A 24,517-nucleotide genomic window follows, 5' to 3' on the forward strand; every position below is an offset into this window, starting at 1 on the left:
GAAACAATTTTGTATTAAGATAGATCATTTCACCCTACCTCTAAACAATGTTTAATGCCTGCCTTGGTAACATGTCGAATTCTGTCCCTGTACAGATACCGAGTGGCAATCTGGGTATGTTTGGCAATAGTGGAGCAGCACAAGCCAGGACCATGCAGCAGCCGCCACAGCCACCAGTGCAGCCTCTTAACTCTTCCCAGCCCAGTCTCCGTGCTCAAGTGCCTCAGTTTCTATCCCCTCAGGTCAGCCCCACATCCAAGCAGGACTAAGCAACAGGATGGAGATGCCGGTTTTTCGTGGGGTCCTGTGTTATCTGGAAGTCACTATTTTAAAGTGAGAGCTGAGTTAATCCATGTTTAAGAGAAGGCCTTCTGGTTTTCAATCTATAAATTAATTTTAGACTCTAAAGTAGTAAACCGATTCTCCTGACCCAGGAGACATTTTCAGAGCTTGCTCCTTGGAATGCCTCAGCCACCCAAACTAACATTTGGCATCTTCCTAGTCAGAAGCAATATTGAGGGGGAAGGACCTGCCCAACACAATCCCATCGATGTGCTTTTGTCCCAGATTTTCTCGAGAAGATTATTCAGATGAACCCAGTGAACTGTCCTAGTTTGGTGGGAGAGGAAAGTGACACACTGTAGTATTGCTGAGGATGTAAAAGAAACCCTTAGAAGCAGCCAAGGACTGAATCATGCTTTAATGAGAAACTAAATGTGATCTTATATAATAGTATGTATATTATAGATTTTCAGTTATGTTTAATATTCAGCACTAGATCATTTTTGCCAATAGAGATGGGTTTTTTTTTCTTTCTCTGATACCTTTTTAGAAGTGAACCGTAGAGATTGTTAAGAAAAAAAGGTTGCTGGGCGCGGCGGCTCACGCCTGTAATCGCAGCACTTTGGGAGGCTGAGGCGGGAGGATCACCTGAGGTCAGGAGTTCGAGACCAGCCTGGCCAACCTGGTGAAACCCCGTCTCTACTAAAAATACAAAATTAGCCAGGTGTGGTGGCCCATGCCCATGATCCCAGCTACTTGGGAGGCTGAGGCAGGAGAATCGCTTGACCCCAGGAGGTGGAGATTGCAGTGAGCCAAGATCATGCCATTGCACTCCAGCCTGGGTAACAAGAACAGAAACTCCTTCTCAAAAAAAGAAAGAAAGGAAAAAAGGTCAAATCGAATTAAGGAAAAGGATATTGCTGTTTTGCATGGCTCTGAGGCCTAATGTATATCAATTGTTGTTGTTAATATTGTTTATTTTTAGCACATTTTACAATTTTAGGCTTTGGACCCAGTTTCTAATTACAGTGTTAGTTCTTACCCCTTATAAGGTATTTGATGATCGATGGTATTGATAACATCTTTGCTGTGTGGGTAACTCAGGGCTCTGGTAATTCTTCCCACGTAATTCTGATGTGAAGGTTGACTGGAGCCTGCCCTGAGAGAACAGTAGCATCTTGAAGTATTTACTACATTCTCGCATTCTTCTAGCAGAGAGGGAAAAAAACTGCTTTCTTCCCCAAGAGACCTCTAATATCAAGAAGATAGTTAAGATTTCTGAGGGATCTTATTTTCAAACTGTCCCAAAAGAGAATGTGTTAATTCATCAATCTTCTGTTATTCATAAAATTTAATTTAAATGTGTTCAGTTTGTTGGAATATGGTGTCTTAGTCCATTTGGGCTGCTGTAACAAAATACCTTAGAATGGGTCATTTACAACAGCATGAATGTATTGCTTGCAGTTCTGGAGACTGAGAAGTCCAAGATCAAGGTGCCAGACGATTCAGTGTCTGGTGAGGGCCGGTTTCTCATAGATGGCAACTTTTATGCATCTTCGTGTGGTGGAAGGGGCGAATGGGCTTTCTCAGGCCTCTGTCATTAGGATGCTGATTCCATTCATGGGGTCTCCTGATCACTTCCCAAAGGCCCCAGCTCTTAATACCACCACAATTAGGGTTTAGGTTTCAACATAGGAATTCTGGGGGAGGGGGACACAGACATTCAGACAATAGCATATGGGAAGGCAATGCTAGCATACGAAAAAGAGCAGGATGCACTAGGCACTGCAGTGAGGATAATTCTCACTCTATAATTGTTCAAATCCAGGTTTGTGCACTGAGTTGATAGTGGACAATTATCAGTGTAACTAATACATTTAACTATTATCAGGTAATAAGATAAAAGTTATTAGATAATAGTTAAATGTATTCATTAGGATATAGGATAAGCCACTATAACAAAGAGGCCTCAAAAAACAGTAGTTTAAACTAGGTAGACATTGATCTCTCTCAGGTTACAGTGCAGAAAGAAGCAGTGCAGGGATTGGGGGCAGCTCTGCCACAGCCACTTCCCAGTAACAGGGAAAAAGGCAGCACTCTTGTGCAGGTGGCCTTGAAATTGCACGCACCACTTCCAGTCACATCCTACTGCCCAAACCTAGGCCACAGCTGCACCCAGTTTGAGAGGCAGTAGCAGAACAAGCAGTTAGTCTTACCCACACAGAGCAAACCAGCAGGTCCCACATGGCAAGGCATCTGTGTGCCATCTCACTGTTTCTTCCATGTTTCCATGTTACCTGGAAGTACTGATAGGAAGGACACAGAACCTTGGAAAGTTCATTTATAATTAAAATATTTGGAGGATGAGATCTCTGAAGACTTTCCTTCTTCCTTCCCTCCTTTCTTTTTCCTTTCTTTCTTATTCTTTACTTGCTAACTACTAATATTAAAATGTCCATACGTTTTTTTAATGGCCTTTGACATTTCACCCATGAGACAAATATAATTATTATTGCGGGATCTGGCCGGCAGCCCACAATGCAACAAGGCTCTTTCTTTGTTCCCAGGCAGATTGGCAGGTCGAGAAATAAAAGACACACATGAGATAGTGAAAGCTGGGTCCAGCGTGTCACCGCCTTTTGGTCCTGCAATACCACCAATGCACTGGATATACCAGCATTTATTATTAAGTTTAGTGAGGGCAGGGTAGGTTAGTGAGGGATATAGGGTCGTTTGTTTATGAGGTGAGATGATCACATGGGATGAAGTAATTCTTTAACATAACATTGGTATGCAGAAGTAGAGTATACAGAGATAAGAATTTACGATATAGTGTGTGCGTCAGCAATTTCTAACAGAGCCTTAAAACAGAAACACAGTCTGTCCATAACCTATGTTTAGTAAGATACTAATCAGTAGTAATAATTGCAGCGAAAGCTTGTTGCAAACAATCAATAGAAACAGGGCATGAAACTATACAACTGGTTAGACCACAAATTCTCAGAAGGGAGTATGCCTTAACCCTGAAGAGCCCTAGAAGAGCCATGGCAAGCAAGAGAAGGGCATTTATAACCCTATCTTATCCATGTGAACAAGCGTCCCTCATGCGTCCGTTTATAGGCTCTCCACAAGGGTCATATTCCATTTCCAGAGCTATGAACATCTGCTTCTCTGGGATAGGAATCTTGGTGAGGTGAAACCTCCCTGACTGCACGTCCGTTGATAGGCTCTCTGAAGGGGGAAGCACATCACGCACTGTTGGCTCATTCTGGCAGCCCAGCCTTGCATTGTCTTTATGCAGTCCTACGTGCAATTTTGTATTTACAATAATCAGGGGCATTTCATCTTTTATTCCGTAGCAGTAGTTTCCGGGGGTCTCCCTACGAATTATCACTTAATCATTTTTGAATTTTGAAAAACTACATGGACAAGTAACTATTTTAATAGAGATACAATGGCTGATCGCATATTTTTTGTTAAACAGGTTCAAGCACAGCTTTTGCAGTTTGCAGCAAAAAACATTGGTCTCAACCCTGCACTATTAACCTCGCCAATTAATCCTCAGCATATGACGATGTTGAACCAGCTCTATCAGCTGCAGCTGGTAAGTGGACAGACCCATGCACGTTAGAGCACGCAGGCCGAGTGCTCTCCTGGTGTCCGTGCAGATGCACCAGTGTGGCGCACCACTGAGAGCAGCAGTTGTGATAATGTTTGTCTTTACATCGGGGATGTCATTGAGACTGTCATGAAGTATTTAAACTCTTCATGAGTTAGGAAGTTCTCACTCAAAGGTGTCCTTACTAAGTTTTGTAAATGTTTTGGCCTCTTTGTTTTTGTTTTTGTTATTGTTTAGAGGCAGCATCTCACTATGTTGCCAGGCTGGTCTGGAACTCCTGGACTCAAGGGATCCTCCCACCTCAGCCTCCTGAGTAGCTGAGAGGCCTACTCGGTGTGCACCACTGCACCTGGCTTGGCCTGTTTGTGTTCAAAAAATCTACCAGATTTTATAATTAGGCGTGTCTTTTCATTTGAGCTCTCAGCCAGAGTTTCTGAGAACCACAGAACGCAAAAAATCATTTGAGTGACTATTTTCTCAATAATTCTAAGGATGGTATATGTAAATACTATTCTAGAAGCACAGGAGAAAAATTGCTTTGTTACATATAGTAGATACCTTAGAACGTTAGAACTTAATTCTCTCATGAAACCCTGGTCTAGAATGGCTGATGTGACCTAATAATTCTTGAAAGATTTTTTTTTTTTTTTTGAGATGGAGTCTTGCTTTGTCGCCCAGGCTGGAGTGCAGTGGTGTAATCTCGGCTCACTGCAAGCTCCGTCTCCTGGGTTCATGCCATTCTCCTGCCTCAGCCTCCAGAGTAGCTGGGACTACAGGCACCCGCTACCGCACCCAGCTAACTTTTTGTATTTTTAGTAGAGACGGGGTTTCACTGTGGTCTCGATCTCCTGACCTTGTGATTCGCCCGCCTCGGCCTCCCAAAGTGCTGGGATTACAGGCGTGAGCCACCATGTCTGGCCTGAAAGTTTTATAACTTGTACATAATCTTGATTTTTTTAAAATTTTCAAACGGTCTTACTGATTTTACCATAAATTGCCATGTCATTGTATACCTAGATGCCTACTGAAATTATATGCACTAAAAGACCCAGTGAGTTGTTTCATTCTTTAATGTGGGTACTTGATTTATTTAGCAATCTTAGCCAGCAACTTCATCACCTAGAAGATGACTAGGAATCGGCCAAGCACAGTGGCTCATGCCTGTAATCGAGGATTTTGGGAGGCCCAGGCGGGTGGATCACCTGAGGTCAGGAGTTTGAGATTAGCCTGGCCAACATGGTGAAACCCTGTCTCTACTAAAAATGCAAAAATTAACCGGGCATGGTGGTGCACATCTGTAGTCCCAGCTACTTGGGAGGCTGAGGCAGGAGAATCGCTTAAACCTGAAAGGCGGAAGTTGCGGTGAGCCTCGCACCATTGCACTCCAGCCTGGGTGACAGAGCAAGACTCCATCTCAAAAAAAAAAAAAAAAAAAAATGACCAGGAATCATGAAGGAGGAAAAAAAAAAAAAAAGAATGGGACTCCAAAAGACAAAACCATTGGCATAAGATCTTTGCAAATAAGAGAGTACTTGAGCCCTCAGTCCTTCCCCTTTGCCGTTTTTTAGACGTATGTCCAACAAGTTTGAGGTCTGGCTTTTCTGTAAGCAGCAGGGAAGGACAGAAGGAAGGAGGGAAGGATGTGTCCCAGAGATACATGCTATGTGTCCTCGCTTTAAGGGAGAGCACAGAGCTCTAGACATGAAGTCAGGACCAAGGCTTGGCCCTCAGAAACTGTTTTTTCTTTTTTTTTTTTTTTGAGACGGAGTCTTGCTAGTCTTGCTCTGTCGCCCAGGCTGGAGTGCAGTGGTGCGATCATGGCTCACTGCAGCCTCCACCTTGTGGGTTCAAGCAATTCTTCTGTCTCAGCCTCCCAAGTAGCTTGGATTACAGGCGCCCGCCACCACACCTGGCTAACATTTGTATTTTTAGTAGAGACGGGGTTTCACCATGTTGGTCAGGCTGGTCTCGAACTCCTAACCTCAGGTGATCCTCCCACCTCAGCCTCACAAAGTGCTGGGATTACAGGCGTGAGCCACTGCGCCCAGCCAGAGACTGTTTTTTCATCTATCAGAAGGGAGGAATCGCTGTGGGGAGGCAGTGCACATGTGCAGTCCTGTTGCTTTCAGTCCTGCCAGCTGGAGACCACTGACCTCCAAAGGAAAGGAGACAACTCTGAAAACAGGCACTCATAGAAAAAGCATGCGGGTTTAGAACTGTTACTATAGAGGAAGATTGCTTTCTGCCGCTTGATGACACAGGCATTGCTGTATTCTGGCACAGAGCTGATTTTCTTACTGATGTGCTAGAATCTTTTAGTTATACAGTAAGTTTTTATTGACCCCATGGTGTGAAAGACATCAAGAAAATGTTGGATTACAATAGTGTGTTCTAATTTTAAAACAATGTATTCTGTTCTTAAATATTTTTCCAGAAAAAATGGAAAAATAAAGTTTCAGTGCTTCCATAAGGTTAAGTTTTAGGGCCTATAAGGATTTACTCAAGTATTTTATTCCTCCGTGATTGCAGATTAATGAGGCATTTCTAATAGTACAATCTCCACCTTTATTTGGATTCTACTTTAATGAGTCCTTTTGCCAAAAATGTCCCTAAAATTCATGTTGTAAGAAAAAATTATGATATTCAACCAACATTTCAAAACAGTCAAGTGACCAAAGCTTCTATGTCAGTGTACAGAAGAATATCATCATAACTTTAACCAACTTTGTAGATGACAGGTTCATGTGGCAAAAATGCATTTCAGATTCTCTCTTAGCTTTCATTCCCGTGATGTTATGGAGATAACCACGTTGTTTAACACACATTATTCTTGAATGATTTGGGACAGTTACTCCCAGTGCTTTGCCACATTGTCTGGGCTGTGCTGGACTTCAGTCTCCATCATTATAGAATAGGTGGTGGTGGTGGTGGTGGTGGTGGTTGTTTAAGTTTGTATGAATCAAGCAGAAGAATTTTGATCTTTTCATTAAATGAAAAATATTTGCTGACCAACATCATCACCAACACTAAATGGGTATTGACTCTGTGATTTTTTCTAATTCTGTACACTAAAAAAGTGGATAAGACATTAATCTTTTAAAACTGCTCTGTACCTCCAGAATATGTGTCAGCCACAATTGGGCGCTTTGGCTCATGCCTGTAATCCCAGCACTTTGGGAGGCTGAGGCGGGCAGATCATGAGGTCAGTAGTTTGAGACCAGCCTGGCCAACATAATGAAACCCCATCTCTACTAAAAATACAAAAATTAGCTGGGCAACGTGGCACGTGACTGTAATCCCAGCTACTCAGGAGACTGAGGCAGAAGAATTTCTTGAACCCGGGAGGCAGAAGTGGCAGTGAGCTGAGATCGCGCCATTGCACTCCAGCCTAGGTGACAGAGCGAGACTCCATCTGAAAAAAAAAAAAAAAAAAGTATGTGTCAGCCACAGTATGGGCCAAGAAGAGTGGCTAGGTTCTCTTTTTTTGTTTTTTAACTAATGTCAGAAAGTTGAACCATTAGTTCAACTTATACTTAATTATTATACTATTTTAACTCTTCTTTCTGTCAACAGGCATACCAACGTTTACAAATCCAGCAGCAGATGTTACAGGCCCAGCGTAATGTGTCCGGATCCATGAGACAACAGGAGCAGCAAGTAGGTGCTACCCAGATTGATTTTTATCATGAGCTATAATTTTTTCCCTGATAGAAGAGATGCTAATTGATGAACTATTAGATGATCTTTGATTTTTCTGTAGCCAAGCCTTCCTTGGAAAATTCCTGGGTTCAGCTAGGTTTGGGAGGAGGTTGACCTAGCCAGTGGTGGCCTCAGCATAAAGACAATGAAGAATTCACTTGGTCCCTAGACAAGCCATGAGTGTCCCTTCCCACCTGGTTAACGCACCTATGTCTCTGCCTGCCAGGTTGCGCGCACAATCACTAATCTGCAGCAGCAGATCCAGCAGCACCAGCGCCAGCTGGCCCAGGCCCTGCTCGTGAAGCAGCCACCACCGCCACCGCCCCCGCCGCACCTGTCTCTGCACCCCTCTGCAGGCAAATCGGCCATGGACAGCTTCCCCTCGCACCCGCAGACTCCCGGCCTACCTGACCTGCAGACCAAAGAGCAGCAGTCTTCACCCAACACCTTTGCTCCTTACCCTCTTGGTGAGTGTCCCATGGTCTTCAACAGCCATATCAGGTAGAGAGGGTACCTGGAGTCCATATGTGGTAGCCAGGGCAGCATTTCAGTGGTTAGGAGGACTGGCCAGCGCTGAAACCATAGCCTGTTGGAAATGCAGCCCCAGACAAAATCAGAGAACAGGTATCTCAAGGCTTTTTAATTTTAAAGTTTTTTATTATTTTTTGGAGAAATGGGGTCTCACCACGTTGCCCAGGTTGGTCTCAAACTCCTGGGCTCAAGCAGTCCTCCCACCTCAGCCTCTTAAAGTGCTGGGTTTACAGATGTGAGCCACCATTCCCAGTCTCAAGGATTTTTTTTTTTTTTTTTTTTTTTTTTTTTGAGGTGGAGTCTCGCTCTGTTGCCCGGACTGGAGTGCAGTGGCCGGATCTCAGCTCACTGCAAGCTCCGCCTCCCGGGTTTACGCCATTCTCCTGCCTCAGCCTCCCGAGTAGCTGGGACTACAGGCGCCCGCCATCTCGCCCGGCTAGTTTTTTTGTATTTTTAGTAGAGACGGGGTTTCACCGTGTTAGCCAGGATGGTCTCGATCTCCTGACCTCGCGATCCGCCCGTCTCGGCCTCCCAAAGTGCTGGGATTACAGGCTTGAGCCACCGCGCCCGGCCCTCAAGGATTTTTAATAAGGGAACAACACTAACCGTGTTCTGTAGAGCAGGAGTTTTGCTGCTGCCATAATACTCTCAGTATAAAACCTTTAAAGGTGGTACCAGTCAGAGCCTCCAAAATCTCATTTCCATTATCACATCTCCAGAGTTTGTTCTGTTCCTAGTCTACTGTGAACTGTACTTTACCAGCCACTTCCTCCAGCCTAAACCGCAGAGAAGACTTTAAAATGGTTTGGTCAGTAAAAGTATTCAGATTTACATTAAAAGCACTTCTTAAAAAGCAGTGGTTGTTGATACAACTCATTTTGTATGAAATGTGATTTGTATAATCAATGAAATCAACATATGTATATTGAAATCTAACTTGTAGAAGCACACTCGGCACATGAAACCTGCAGGTCACTATAAGACATGGTGCCAGGCCTCAAGGTCAGGCCTACCAGGAGGGAGACAGCTCACATACCTGAAGACACCAGAGGGTATAAATGAGTAAATTGATTCTGCGTGGACTAATTTGCTGTAAGAATTCAGAACTTAGTGAAAGCACTTTAGGCTTGTCTGTTGATTGCTATTAGAGTCTGTAGATGCAGGACAAAGGGTATTAGTAACTTGGAAAATACATCTGTAAAGGGCCAAAGGCCAGTTGAGTGGTAGTGAATTTGCTACCAGCAGATAATATTCACTTACCTAATTCTATTCAATGTCTCTCAAAAGGGCGGTGTATTGTAATCATTTGAACACTTTTTACTTGACATATTATAAATGTGATATATCTTTAATATGAGATTGATAAATACTAGACTAGGTGATCTCGTTCCTTAATTATTGTCTCATCCGTTAACACCCTTTGTGTCTAAGTAGTTAAGACCTGACTTAGGAATGAGACTGCCTAGGTTTGAGTCCCAACTCACCACCAGCAGGCTCACTACTAACTTGGGCAACTTGCCTGGCTGCTTTTTGTCTCAATTTCTTTTCTTTTCTTTTTTTTTTCCCCATTAGAGACGGGGTCTTTCTGTTTTGCCCAGGCAAGTCTCAAACTCCTGACCTCAAGTGACCCTCCCTAAGTGTTAGGATTACAGGCCTGAGACACCATACCCAGCCATACCTTAATTTCTTCATCTGTAATGTAGAAATACTTAACTCCTAGGTTTGTTTTAAAGATTAAATAAGCTAATATGTAAAGTTCTCTTTTTTTTTTTTTTTTGGAGACGGAGTCTCTCTCTGTTGCCTAGGCTGGAGTGCAGTGGCGCGATCTCGGCGCACCCAGCTAATTTTTTGTATTTTTAGTAGAGACGGGGCTTCAGCGTATTAGCCAGGATGGTCTCAATCTCCTGACCTTGTGATCACCTGCCTTGGCCTCCTAAAGTGCTGGGATTACAGGCATGAGCCACCACTCCCGGCCTCTTTTTTTTTTTTTGGCTGGAGTGCAATGGCATGATGATAGCTCATTGCAGCCTCAAACTCCTGGCCTCAAGTGATCCTCCTGGTCTCAGCTTCCCAAAGTGCTGTGATTACAGACATGAGCCATCACACCCGGCCTAATATGTAAAGTCCTTAAATAGTGCCTAGCACATAGCAAACACTTTGTAAAATGTCAGCTACTTATGTAAGTGCTTCTGTTTTAGAAACAAATTTCATTCCACCTATTATCCTAAAATACATTAGCTTCAGCTTTCTAGTATTCACCTGTCTTCTTAACCTATATTTGGAAGATAAAGTACACTTATCATGACTTTTTTTTATTTTTATTTATTTATTTTGAGATGGAGTCTTGCTCTGTTGCCCAGGCTGCAGTGCAATGGCGCCATCTCGGCTCACTGCGACCTCCACCTTCTGAATTCAAGCGATTCTCCTGCCTCAGCCTTCCAGGTTGATGGGATTACAGGCATGCATCACCACGCCTGGCTAATTTTTGTATTTTTAGTAAAACTGAGTTTCACCATGTTGGCCAGGCTGGTCTCGAACTCCTGACCTCAGGTGATCCATCCACCTTGGCCTCCCAAAGTGCTGGGACTACAGGCATGAGCCACTGCGCCCGGCCACTTATCTTTACTCTTAAGGATTTTTTCTCTTAGTACAAGTTAAAGAATTCATGCAGTGAATCTTTGAAATTAGTTGAAAAATAATTTGGATAATATTTTATAATATTCACAGTGAAGTTATAAATGTATTAAATAACTAATAAAGTATAGGAAACTTTGGTTGTAAAATTGCCTATCTTGCTGGCTCTCAGCATTTCTCTGCATCAGCACCTATGTTGAAGAGCCTATTAGAAACTCAGCAATTCATGTAAAGAAACCAGCAGCCCATAGTCCGTAGTGGGGGCTCCCAGCTACCTTCCTTCCCTCACATTCAGCCTGTCCTTGTTATTCTCAGTCTTTTGCCACCTGGAGGTCATTTAGATGGGAAAAGCAGGCATATAAACAGGGAAAAATAACCTTGATACCAGTGTCATGTGATTCCCACAGGGGTCTAGAGAAGGAAAAGTTCACTTTCACTTTGAGTGGTGAAAGAAACATCAGAGAATAGTATTAAGCTTGAACCTCAGATGATTAGATAGGATGACAGTAAATAAAGAGGAAGCCTTTCCAAACGAAGGGGAAGCCTCACATAGCACAGAAGAAAGAGGCCTGGCCTGTTTCAGGGGCCCATTTTGCAAGGGCCAGGCCAGTCTAGCTGACTCTCCCAGAGGGGAAAGTTGGGAGAGATGGGTTGGGGCCAAATTGTGGAATTTGGAGCGTTCTGAAGGCCAGGTTGAAGCCCTGACATTGTTGCCACCTTACCTGACTATATCTGTACAAGCTGAAACGAAGAGAACTCAGAGATTGCAAGTAGACAGCCCCGTGGCACTGAGGGGCTTGCAAAGGCGTTTTGTTAAGTCTGCGAAGCGTGTATGTGCATGTGCATAGGCGTGTGTTAATGCCAACATTCAAAAATTGGGGAAAGTGGCTTCTGGTTTCTCTTAAAAATGGCTTTAGTGGGTCTGCGTTCCATGTAGCAATAAGTGGTTGGCCCCAGTAGCTCCTGTTTATTTAGACAGGACAGACACTCTGGTTTGCCACAGTCCCCGTGAGGCCCACCTCTTCATGTGCATGGCCCACTTGGCTCCTGTGGGCATTTGAATTTGCAGCCTCTGAAATAAAGGTAAGAACCAGAATGTTCAGCACCTGGCTTAGTAGTAGAGGCTCACTGTGCTTACGTACCATGTGGCATAGTTGTGCACATGGTAAGGATCTGTGGAGTATGTGTATGTGGTCATGGGAACTGCAGCTGGAAATCCAAGGAGGGGGACCCTTCTGCTCGTTATTCCCTTCCAAAGAAGCAGTCCGTCCTGCTCCAAACTGGTGTCCTCATCAGAACGCCTTTACTTCAGCCTTTTTATCATTGTCCCCCTTCCTCATCGTCTTTCCTTATTAACCTAGCTTAGTACAGGTCCTGGACACATAACCAGCTACCTGCTTTTCGCTATAAGAAACGAGCTCAGAAGCCTCAGCTCACCATCCCAGCTGGGGGCAGATGGCAGCACCCCATCTGTCAAATAGTTCAGTTCCTTAAAAGTAGTTTGATATTTAATTCACTAACTCTTTCAGAGCAGACTTTTGTAAAGGAAACTCACTGAAGGTAGAACTGAATTATCCTATCAGTCTGTTTCATAGGTGGTACTTTAGAGTTCTGGAGAAGTGTTTTTGACCCAATGAGTTTCCATAAGATATCCCAAAACCAGAAAAGATTTTCCTAATAGTTTGCACTTTTTCTGTTTTCCTGTGGACTCTGAGAAGCCTCAGGACCATGTTTATCCAGCACTGAAACAAGTAAAGTGAAGAGAGTCGTGGGCCTCACTTAATCAAAGACTATTCACATTTTCACCTTAATTTAGGAGTAATATTCCGAGAAGTACATACTGTTATGAAGACAAAAAGTATTTTTTCACCAGCACTAAAAGTTACAGTTAAAATATTTTGTTGTATCCCATCTACTTGGGAGGCTGAGGCAGGAGAATCACTTAAACCCAGGAAGCGGAGGTTGCAGTGAGCCAAGATCGTGCCATTGCACTCTAGCCCGGGCAACAAGAGCAAGACTCCGTCTCAAAAAACAAAAAAAAATTTTGCTGTAAGCGAAGACTGAAATAGCTTCTGTAGGAGAGCTTTAGAATGAAGTCTTTTAGAGGAGCAGGCGAATCCTAATCGCATCTCTCTCTTTAGCTGGACTGAACCCAAACATGAATGTCAACAGCATGGACATGACCAGTGGCTTGTCGGTGAAGGACCCATCCCAGTCCCAGTCACGCCTCCCCCAGTGGACGCACCCCAACTCCATGGATAACTTGCCCAGTGCCGCTTCCCCCCTGGAGCAGAACCCTAGCAAGCATGGTACGTCTGGGCTAAGATGCCTGTGGTGGGATCACTGCTGGCTTAGTAATCGATCTTCCTGTTGTATAACGTACCCATTCTATACTTTCCTAAGAATTGAGCACTGAAAGTTGGATTTAAAATAACCCATTCCATTATAGTGCATATAAGATCTCAGCTAGGCCAGGCGCGGTGGCTCAAGCCTGTAATCCCAGCACTTTGGGAGGCCGAGACGGGTGGATCACGAGGTCAGGAGATCAAGACCATCCTGGCTAACATGGTGAAACCCCGTCTCTACTAAAAAATACAAAAAACTAGCCGGGCGTGGTGGCGAGTGCCTGTAGTCCCAGCTACTCGGGAGGCTGAGGCAGGAGAATGGCGTAAACCCGGGAGGCGGAGCTTGCAGTTAGTCGAGATTCGGCCACTGCACTCCAGCCTGGGCGACAGAGCGAGACTCCGTCTCATGAAAAAAAGAAAAAAAGATCTCAGCTAGTCAGTGATCAAACTTCTTAAAACCCAGCCATTAGATCTTAGCTACAAACCTAGAAATAATTTGAAAACCCCAGAGCAGCAAAGAATCTAGGTCATAGCCTATGTACTTTTTTTTTTATATCTATATTCATCAACAAAAACTTGAGTCTGCTGAAATATTTTCAATAAAATAGTAAAACACAAATAGAAAATCAAATATGCAGTATGTATGGGAACTGCAGCTGTAAATACTAGAGTGCATTTCTGTTGGTTATTCCCCTCCATCCAAGCAGTCTGTCTTACTCCAAACTGGTGTCCCCATCAGGAACTCGTTACGGATGGACACACCAGTAAGGTGGAAGCAAAAATGATAACCGTAGGAGGTGCTCTCACTCTCAAGCATTAAATTTAGCTCTGAACTTGCTGGTAGAATAAACAGCAAAGGAAATTCAATAGGTTACGTAGTTCTCTCTTGATACAAAGCATTCTAAAAAGAAAAAGGAAACTATGTCTCATGGCTAACTTACGAAAAATCATCACACACTGCTGGCACGTTTCTTAGCAGGAGGGCCTTGCTGCCTGTGGCTGGTTGGTTTGGTTCTGTATGAATTTTTAACATCCACTGTGTTCTTCCAGAGTGAGGGTTTCAGACTAAAAGGAGGGAAGAGGTAAGAGCAAATTTGATAACTAATCACGAAGACTCATAAGTTGTCCCCTCATAAGGTTTATTAAGGGCAGCTTCCCATGGTATGGATATGTATTTTATAAAGATTTCTAACTGGACAAACTAAAATTGTTCTTCAGGGCTTTCGGTCTTTGAGGGCTGAAATTGGAGCTAACTTAAATAGTCACTGGCCAGGCATGGTGGCTCACACCTGTAGTCCCAGCTGCTTGGGAGGCCAAGGTGGGAGGATCCCTTGAGCCCAGGAGGTTGAGGCTGCAGTGAGCCCTGATCACATCACTACACTCCAGCCTGGACAACAGAGTGAGACATTGTCTCAAAAAAAAGAAAAAAAAAGGCATTGATTCTTACAGAATCCTGGACAACCAAGTCTTACAATTCATGTAACCGAATAGAGCAAGGCGTTGGACCTAGAACAGAAGGTGCATAGGGAGGCTTAGGGTATCTTCTGCTGTCTCTCAACTGGAGGGTATTCACTCGCTTCTTTGTTTCCTATTGTCCCCATAGGTGCTATCCCTGGAGGTCTAAGCATTGGGCCTCCAGGTAAGTCCTCCATTGATGACTCCTATGGCCGGTACGATTTAATCCAGAACAGTGAGTCACCAGCCAGTCCTCCCGTAGCTGTTCCCCATAGCTGGTCACGTGCCAAATCTGACAGTGATAAAATCTCAAATGGCTCTAGCATCAACTGGCCCCCAGGTAAGACCATGCAACACTTCCGTGCAACAGCAGCAGGTCAGAACACGCTCCAAGCCTGCAGAGAGTGATGAGGCTGGGGGGATCCTGAGCTAAGGATCTGGAAGCGTTAAGCCCAGAGCTTTGGCGTTTTCCTTGGAAATCCATTTGTCAGATCAATTTTGGGTATGGTTAGCATCAGGCATTTTTCTGTAATCCCTTAGTTCAACATGAGAAGTGGACGGGGTGGCAGGGAGGAAGCACACTGTATATACCATGTGGTAAAACTGTTCCGACTCTGTGTGAAAACTGTCTTAATATGATAGCTATAGTACCTGGTTCTAGGCCGGGCGCGGTGGCTCAAGCCTGTAATCCCAGCACTTTGGGAGGCCGAGACGGGCGGATCACGAGGTCAGGAGATCGAGACCATCCTGGCTAACACGGTGAAACCCCATCTCTACTAAAAAATACAAAAAACTAGCCGGGCGAGGTGGCGGGCGCCTGTAGTCCCAGCTACTCGGGAGGCTGAGGCAGGAGAATGGCGTAAACCCGGGAGGCGGAGCTTGCAGTGAGCTGAGATCCGGCCACTGCACTCCAGCCTGGGCGGCAGAGCAAGACTCCGTCTCAAAAAAAAAAAAAAAAAAATACCTGGTTCTAGTTTGTTCCAAAGGATTGATTGTTTTAATGAAAGAGAGTATCAAGAGTATAAAGTGTACCTCTCATTTAATTAGCAGATTATAAAAATTTCTACAAACAGGACAAAACATCTCTTAAAATGTCATGAATCAATGTGCAGATGTTCTGATGTGTGGCTTCTCATTTGGGTTTCTTAAACAGAATTCCATCCGGGAGTTCCATGGAAAGGACTGCAGAATATTGACCCTGAGAATGACCCTGACGTCACTCCTGGCAGTGTCCCCACTGGGCCTACCATCAATACCACCATCCAGGATGTCAACCGCTACCTCCTCAAGAGTGGAGGTGAGGGTGCTGCTCTGCCTGTCTCTGCGTGGACGATCTCTCTAGACCCATTTGGAGATGTCAGGGGTGACAGGTTGGGCTCTGAGGCAGGGATGATACAAGGCACAGTTGAAGCAGTCATCTGAAGCAGCATGAAGAGACGGCAGTTAGTGCTTATGGGGAAATGGACATCAATTTGAGTTTCTGCTGGATTTTTTTTTTTTTTTTTTTTTTTTGAGATGAAGCCTCACTCTGTCTTCCAGGCTGGAGTGCAGTGGCATGATCTCAGCTCTGCAACCTCCACCTCCTGAGTTCAAGCGACTCTCCTGCCTCAGCCTCCCAAGTAGCTGGAATTACAGGCATGTGCCACCATACCGGGCTGATTTTTGTATTTTTAGTAGAGACAGGGTTTCGCTCTGTTGGCCAGGCTGGTCTCGAACTCCTGACCTCAGGTGTCACCCATGCTGCTGAATTTATTGATAAGTAATGTCTTATCATAAAAGTGCCATCTCTGACAAAGTTTTATCACAGCATGCTATTTTGTGGAAGAAAGAGCTAGATTGCCATAGGTACTACCACTAATAAGGCCACCTCGGTAATTCCCAAAACGTTAAGTTTCCCACTTGAAATATGACTCATTGGAGCCTTGTGTTTTGTGTTTGCTTCTTTTCTTTTTCTTTCTTTCTTTCTTTTTTTTTTTTTTTTTTTTTTTTTTTGACACAGATTCTTGCTCGTTTGCCCAGGCTGGAGTATAGTGGGGTGATCTTGGCTCACTGCAACCTCCACCCGCCTCCCAGGCTCAAGTGATTCTCATGCCTCAGCCTCCCGAGGAGCTGGGACTACAGGCGTGCACCACCACACTCAGCTAATTTTTTCTGTTTTTAGTAGAGACGGTGTTTCACCTTGTTGGCTAGGCTGATCTCGAACTCCTGACCTCAAGTGATCCACCTGACTCGGCCTCCCAAAAGTGCTGGGATTACAGGCGTGAGCCCCAGTGTACCTGACTGCTTCTGTGGTTCTTTAAAGTGATAGGCTTCTAAATGTATCTGTGGTTTGACTGGAAAGCCAACATGAATACAGATTGCCCTGTCTGTTTAATGCTGTGTAGTCCTTGGGGTTACACAGCTGCTTTTCAGATGCAGCTGCTTTTCAGAGCAGGGGTGTTATGAGTGTCCCTGCTGTCAGACACAGCCAAGTGGTACCCAAAAGGGAGCTGTGTGGCGCAGAGGACAGGTGAGGCGCCAGCCAGAATCAGAGACCCAGCCCTCCCTGCTTGTCACACCTGGTGGAGCACCAGGGTTGTGCCAGACAGGAAAGTTAGCATATTTTGAGGGTTGTGGAGAAGTGGGATGCAGGTTGTACAGATCCAGGTCATAAGGGAAGTTGGAAAGAATCGAAGTTGCTTAATATGTGGCAGAGCTCCCTGAGTGGTGCCCAGATGAAGGATCAAGTGGCCCCTTCGCCTCCAGGCAGAACCAGGGCCACTGGGAGTGGCCTCCGCCATCGCCTGAGTGTGCCATGATGTGATGAAGATGACCTGAGAAACACGTGGCAGCTCTTCTCCAGCTCCACATGCAGCTGTCCTCCAGTTCCATAGCCTGTCCAGTTAAGGATATCGACTTGCAGGGAGGGCAGAAGAGAACCTCAGCCTAAGAAATGCATTGGCCATGGAGATAAGGCAAGGCAGTGGCATCTCCAACCCTAAGCCTAAGAACCAGCCAGCCAGCCAACCTGGGTGACTTGTAGCTCCAAGTGAACATCATTTGACTTCCCGGGTGCTTGAGCCTGCCCTGGCACTTGTGCATAGACATCAGTATTCAGCAGCAGCCAGCTCAAGTGGCTCATGCCAGTCCTCCCCTTCAGCTCATGACCAGCACTAGGAACTTTGTTCCTCTACTCTGGTACCTCTCTTGGTTGTATTTAAGGATACATTAGGGTTTGTTACTGAAAGAAAGGGGAGTACAATGAACATCTCTTCACGTAGAAGTTGCTAACCAGAAAGCACTAGCAGGCTGAGCACAGCGGCTCACACCTGTAATCCCAGCACATTGGGAGGCCAAGGTGGGAGAATCACTTGCGGCCAGGAATTTGAAACCAGCTGGGCAATATGAGACCCTATCTCTACAAAAAATTAAAAATGAAAAAATTAGCTGGGTGTAGTGGCACACATTGGTGGTTCCAGCTACTCAGGAAGCTGAGACAAGAGAATCACTTGAGCTTGGGATGTCAGGACTGCAGTGAGCTGTGATTGGGCCACTGCACTCTAGCCTGGGTGACAGAGCAACACTTCGTCTCAAAAAAAAAAAAGAAAAGGCCTCCCAAAGTGCTGGGATTACATGCCTGAGCCACTGCGCCCGGCCAAGCTGACACCTTTTTAAAGTAAAGACCTTCCTGAGCAAATTAACACAGGAACAGAAAGCAGACAGCCTGAGTTTACATAACACAAAGAAGGGAGCAGCAGACAGCGGGCCTGTTGGAGGGTAGAGGGTGGGAGGAAGGGGAGGATTGAAAAACTGCCTATCAGGTACTATGCTCGCTACCTAGGTGATGGATTGGTCTCTACAACACACCCCCGCAGCACACAGTCCACCTGTGTGACAGACCTGCACGTGGACTCCCAGAACCCAAAATAAAAATTGGAAAAAATAAAAGTGAAGACCTGCAGGTTACCCATAAATGCTAACTTTCCTCAACTCTGGTGCCCTCATTCTAAAGAGGTCACTTGCAGCAGGGCAGCTGCAAACAGCTGTGCAGGTTGGACACTGCATGTGTCCAGGAGGTGCCACATGCCTGGTTATTCACTGCACAACGTCATGTGGGCCTACAGCTGAGATGCCATGGCTTTTCAGAAACCATCCGATTCTGTTTGTGGTCATCAGTTTAACAGCCAGACTGTGCTTATGTTCCCTCTGCTAGCCAGGATCCATGCACTGGCAGAGTTATTGTCCCAATGAGAGCTCTTTCCATCCCGCGTTCACCCCAGCTGTCACCATTACTCCGTCCTCACTCTTCTTATCCAGCTTCTTGCTTTCTTCACAGAATTGAAAGGGAGAGTCACATTAGAAAATACAAAATAAAACCAAGCAGCGAGGAGCTGAGCTTTCACACAAGGGATCAAGGTGCCTTAAGGATGGCCCGTTTACCCCAAGTCTCCCTTTCAGGCACAGGGACAAGCTTTCCTCAAAAAACTACAGTCCTAGGGATAGAATAACTCAAGTCCATATACACAGTTATTAGGACAGATGTCTCTTAATTATTCATGTATTTAAAAAGGGAATCATGAGCCGGGTGTGGTGGCACCTGTGGTCCCTGCCGCTCAGGAGGCTGAGGCAAGAGGATCACCGAGCCCAGGAGGTTGAGGCTGCTGTGCACTGTGATCACGCCTGTGAACAGCCACTGTGCCGCAGCGTGGGCGACATTGCAACAGCCCCATCTCTAAAAAAAAAAAATTTTAAGCAAAATATGAGTGGAAGCTGATGGGACACCCCAGTCAGAAGAAATGTTCAAATTTTTATGGCACATTTTGTAATGAAAGGCTTGGAGTTTTGTTCTTCTATTTTGTAGCCATTGTTTGAACTGTGAAAGGAGTAGATTGCCCTGGATTTTTATTTTCTCTTATCTGGGAGAGGAAATCAATGTGGTGCTTTAAAACTCTGACATGGTATTTTAAGCATTCTGGCGGGAATTCTCAAAGAAGCTCGTGCTGCTTCTTGCCCTCTGATTCCTCCGCCTTCAGCAACATCCCAGGCCTCCCTGAGTGGCTACAGGGACCCAGAGTAGGAGGCGTGCCCTGTTTCTTCCTTCCCACATGACACTTTCATGTTCAGGCTTCTATTAAAAATGGCAACCTCGGGAGAGGTTGATTCTTGATGGTTAAGATTCTCACACCCTGCAGTTAGAGTCACGAACCCGGACACCGCCACCACCTTGCTCAGTGCCGTGTTTGGTTCTGCAGGGTCCTCCCCGCCATCATCTCAGAATGCCACGCTGCCTTCCTCGAGTGCCTGGCCGCTCAGTGCCTCCGGCTACAGTAGCTCTTTCAGCAGCATTGCATCCGCACCTAGCGTTGCAGGTACGCGCCTGGCCTCTAGACTTGCAGGTAGCATTTTCTTTCTTTCCCCAAACAAAACTTTGACAGGCCCCAGCTTTTCCTATTGGCTCTTTACTCACTCCCTGAGCTGGGAGGCCGTGTGGCATGATAGAGGATGGGTGGGGGCCTTGCCCAGGCACAGTGGGCACCTTGGGCACATCAGCTTGCACACACATGGAAGTGGTAACGTCTTCTCCATGCAAGTGTGTGGGCCCATTGCCTTTTCTCTTCCTTTCCCCCATGGCCACAAGACAAGGGGTATGCAAGGTTTTGAAAACTTAGAGGCAAAACACTTCTGGGAATTTGCAGTTACTTGAGTTTGCCAGGGGCTTGACTTGGTGTTTCTTTGCCTCTCACACAGTCTGCTGGTGTTAGCACTCTGTGGCTCCCCAAACACAGCAGTGTTTGTCTCAAGACTGCATATTCTCCATCTCTCTGCCTTTCTAGGTAAACTGTCAGACATTAAATCGACGTGGTCCTCTGGCCCTGCCTCCCACACGCAAGCCTCTCTGTCTCATGAACTGTGGAAGGTGCCCAGAAACACTACTGCACCCACGAGGCCACCTCCAGGGTTAACCAATCCCAAGCCCTCCTCCACCTGGGGTGCCAGCCCCCTCGGCTGGACCAGCTCCTACTCCTCAGGTAAGCTCCATGCTCCTCGTGTTCTAATGGGGGCCTTACCTTTTAGGGGATGTGCTTACCACTTTGTCCTGTAACTCCTTTGTAAGGACCCCTGCCTCTAACTCTGGAGCCTGGGAAGGCTTAGGAGGGCACCAGGGCCACCCTAGATGTCCAGGGCATTAGCTGGGTGAGCCTGGTGTTTTTAGCATCAGCCTAAGTGTGCCGGCACACAGCAGGTTTGCTCTGGGCCAAGAGGTCCCAGGCGGTTCCAGCACCCATTGAGGGCCCACGCTGGCCAGCTCCATCCTCAGGAGTGCAGCTGCCCCACACTGGGTCATTAGAGGCCTGCACAGTCCTTTAGGCTGTCTGCCCCCATGAACCCCCATCGCACAGGGATCTGGATTTCTGCTTTTTATATTTGCTTCCCCACAAGATGTCACTGGGACATAAGGCTTTTCCAGACCCAAAACGAAACAAACCCCACCAGTTTGAAAACACAACTTTTATAATATTGCAGCTTCTCTCAGGTGCTTCATGTCGAACCTCAGAGATGAGAAAAATGTACTGGGAATTGAAGAAACTGAAGATTTAAACCAGTGTGGGCAACAAAGCGAGACCCCATCTCCACACAAAAAAATAAGTGGAGCATAGTGGCGCATACCTGTGATCCCAACTGCTGGGGAGGCAGAGACGGGAGAACAGGAGATTGAGGCTACAGTGAGCTATGCTTGAGCCACTGCACTCCAGCCTGGTGACAGAGTGAGACCCTGTCTCTAAAAAAATAATAGTAATAAATGACAAAATTTTTAAAATCAGCTACAGATAGTGTATTCATCCATTTTCACACTGCTGATGAAGACATATCCGAGACTGGGCAATTTACAAAAGAAAGAGGTTTATTAGACTTACAGTTCCACGTGACTGGGGAGGCCTCACAATCCTGGCAGAAGGTGAAAGGCACGTCTCACATGGCGGCAGACAAGGAGAGAGCTTGTGCAGGGAAACTCCCATTTTTAAAACCATCAGATCTCATGAGACTTGACTCACTATCATGAGAACAGTATGGAAAAGACCTTCCCCCATGATTCAGTTACCTCCCACTGGGCTCCTTCCACGAAACTTGGGAATTGTGGGAGTTACAATTCAAGATGAGATTTGGGTGGGGACACAGGCAAACCGTATCATTCTGCCTCTGACCCCTCCCAAATCTCATGTCCTCACATTTCAAAACCAATTATGCCTTCCCAGCAGTTCCCCAAGGTCTTCATTTCAGCATTAACTCAGAAGTCCACAGTCCAAAGTCTATCTGAGATAAGGCAAGTCCCTTCCACCTACAAGCCTGTAAAATCAAAAGCAAGTTAGTTACTTCCTAGATACAATGGGGGTACAGGCATTGGGTAAATAACAGTCATTCCAAATGGGAGAAATTGGCCAAAACAAAGGGGCTACAGATCCCATGCAAGACTGAAATCCAGCAGGACAATCAAATCTTAAAGCTCCAAAATGATCTTCTTTGACTCCATGTCTCACATCTGGGTCATGCTTAGGCAAGAGGTTGGTTGCCATGGTATTGGGCAGCTCTTCAGGGTACAGCCTCCCTCTTGGCTGCCTTCGTGTGCTGGTATTGAGTGTCTGCGGCTTTTCCAGGCACACGGTGCAAGCTGTCAGTGGATCTACCATTCTGGGGTCTAGAGGATGGTGACCTTCTTCTCACAGCTCTACTAGGTGGTGCCCCAGTAGGGACTTTGTGTGGGAGCTCCAACCCCACATTTCCCTTCCACACTGCCCTAGCAGAGGTTCTCCATGAGAGCCCTGCCTGTGCAGCAAACTATCGTCTGAACATCCAGGCATTTCCATACATCCTCCGAAATCTAGGCGGAGGTTTCCAAACCTCAGTTCTTCACTTCTGTGCACCCAGAGTCTCAATACCATGTGGAAGCTGCCAAGGCTTGGAGATTGCACCCTCTGAAGCCATGGCCCAAGCTGTACCTTGGCCCCTTTTAGTCACAGCCAGAGCAGGTGGGACACAGGGCACCAAATTCTTAAACTGCACACAGCCTGTGGACCCTGGGCCTGGCCTATGAAGCCATTTTTTCCTTGTAGGCCTCTGAGCCTGTGATGGGAGGGGCTTCTATGAAGACCTCTTACGTGCTCTAGAGACAGTCTCCATTTTCCCCATCATCTTGGGGATTAACATGCAGCTCCTCGGTACTTAGGCACATTTCTGCACCCTGCTTGAATTTTTCCTCAGAAAATGAGATTTCCTTTTTTTTTTTGAGATAGAGTTTCACTCTTGTCACCCAGGTGTGATCTCAGCTCACTGCCACCTCTGCCTCCCAGTTTCAAGCAATTCTCCTGCCTCAGCCTCCTGAGTAGCTGGGATTACAGGTGCCCACCACCATGCCCAGCTAATTTTTGTATTTTTAGTAGAGATGGGGTTTCACCATGTTGGCCAGGCTGGTCTCAAACTACCGACCTCAGGTAATCCACCCATCTCAGCCTCCCAAAGTGCTGGGATTACAGGCATGAGCCACTGCGCCCAGCTAATTTTCTGAACTTTTATGTTCCACTTCCCTTATAAAACTGAATACTTTTAACAGCACCCAAGTCACCTCTTGAATGCTTTGCTGCTTAGAAATTTCTTCTGCAGCCGGGTGCGGTGGCTCAAGCCTGTAATCCCAGCACTTTGGGAGGCCGAGGCGGGCGGATCATGAGGTCAGAAGATCGAGACCATCCTGGCTAACACGTTGAAACCCCGTCTCTACTAAAAAATACAAAAAAAAAAAAAAACTAGCCGGGCAACGTGGCGGGCGCCTGTAGTCCCAGCTACTGGGGAGGCTGAGGCAGGAGAATGGCGTAAAACCTGGGAGGCGGAGCTTGCAGTGAGCTGAGATCTGGCCACTGCACTCCAACCTGGGTGGCAGAGCGAGACTCCCTCTCAAAAAAAAAAAAAAAAAAAAGAAATTTCTTCTGCAAAATACCCTAAATCATCTCTCTCAATTTGAAAGTTCCACAAATCTCTAGGGCACCAGTCTCTTTGCTAAAATAACAAGAGCCACCTTTGCTCCAGTTCCCAAAAAGTTCCTCATTGTCATCTGAGACCACTTCAGCCTGGACTTTATTGTCCATATCCCTATCAGCATTTTTGTCAAAGCCATTTCACAAGTCTCTAGGAAGTTACAAACTTTCCCACATTTTCCCATCTTTTTCTGAGCCTTGAGTTCCAACCTCTGCCTGTTACCCAGTTCCAAAGTTGCTTCCATGTGGAGACCAGCTTGATTGGGGAAACCCTAACCCAGCGGTGCTAGAGGAATGAAAGACACACACAGAAATATAGAGGTGTGATGTGGGATATCGGGGGTCTCACAGCCTTCAGAGCTGAGAGCCCTGAACAGAGATTTACCCACATATTCATTAACAGCCAGTCAGTCATTAGCATTGTTTTTATAGATACTAGACTAACTGAAAGTATCCCTTACGGGAAAGGAAGGGATGGGCCGAAATAAAGGGATGAGTTGGGCTAGTTATCTGCAGCAGGAGCACGTCCTTAAGGCACAGATCGCTCATGCTATTGTTTGTGGCTTAAGAATGCCTTGAAGCAGTTTTCCGCCCTGGATGGGCCAGGTGTTCCTTGCCCTCATTCTGGTAAACCCACAACCTTCCAGTGTGGGCATTATGGCCATCATGAACATGTCACAGTGCTGCAGAGATTTTGTTTATGGCCAGTTTTGGTCCAGTTTAATGGCCAGATTTGAGGGGGGGGGTTGCTGTTCCCAACATGTCCCCCATCTTTGATTTGTAAAGCAATAAAAGCAAAGGCAGCTTTGTCACGGTGAGCTACTTCTTGCAGGAGTCAGGATCCACATCTGCAGACTATACAAAGACAACACAGATTAAAAGTACAATCATCGTTGAAATCACAGAGCTTCCAAGTGTTTTTATTCATTTTAATGGGTTACTAGCTG

General features: G+C 45.8%; 1 protein-coding gene across 10 annotated transcripts in view; it reads left to right on the forward strand.

The window, feature by feature from the left end:
• TNRC6C (trinucleotide repeat containing adaptor 6C) overlaps positions 1–24,517 on the forward strand; it is a 156,731-nt gene that overhangs the window by 125,797 nt on the left and 6,417 nt on the right. For 7 of the 10 annotated variants that reach the window (XM_033182348.1, XM_033182345.1, XM_033182347.1 and 4 more), the window contains 9 exons: positions 96–242; positions 3,767–3,886; positions 7,475–7,558; positions 7,827–8,067; positions 12,907–13,074; positions 14,714–14,905; positions 15,719–15,862; positions 19,797–19,913; positions 20,379–20,573. In XM_033182348.1, the coding sequence (XP_033038239.1) occupies positions 96–242; positions 3,767–3,886; positions 7,475–7,558; positions 7,827–8,067; positions 12,907–13,074; positions 14,714–14,905; positions 15,719–15,862; positions 19,797–19,913; positions 20,379–20,573 (1,408 nt within the window). Of the gene's footprint in view, positions 1–95; positions 243–3,766; positions 3,887–7,474; positions 7,559–7,826; positions 8,068–12,906; positions 13,075–14,713; positions 14,906–15,718; positions 15,863–19,796; positions 19,914–20,378; positions 20,574–21,069; positions 21,249–24,517 lie in introns of those variants that run through there. The other 3 variants (XM_033182343.1, XM_033182351.1, XM_033182350.1) reach the window with 2 other exon arrangements.

Source organism: Trachypithecus francoisi, unplaced genomic scaffold, assembly GCF_009764315.1.
Source record: "Trachypithecus francoisi isolate TF-2019V2 unplaced genomic scaffold, Tfra_2.0 Lachesis_group20, whole genome shotgun sequence".
In the NCBI taxonomy this organism is placed as follows: Eukaryota; Metazoa; Chordata; class Mammalia; order Primates; family Cercopithecidae; genus Trachypithecus; species Trachypithecus francoisi.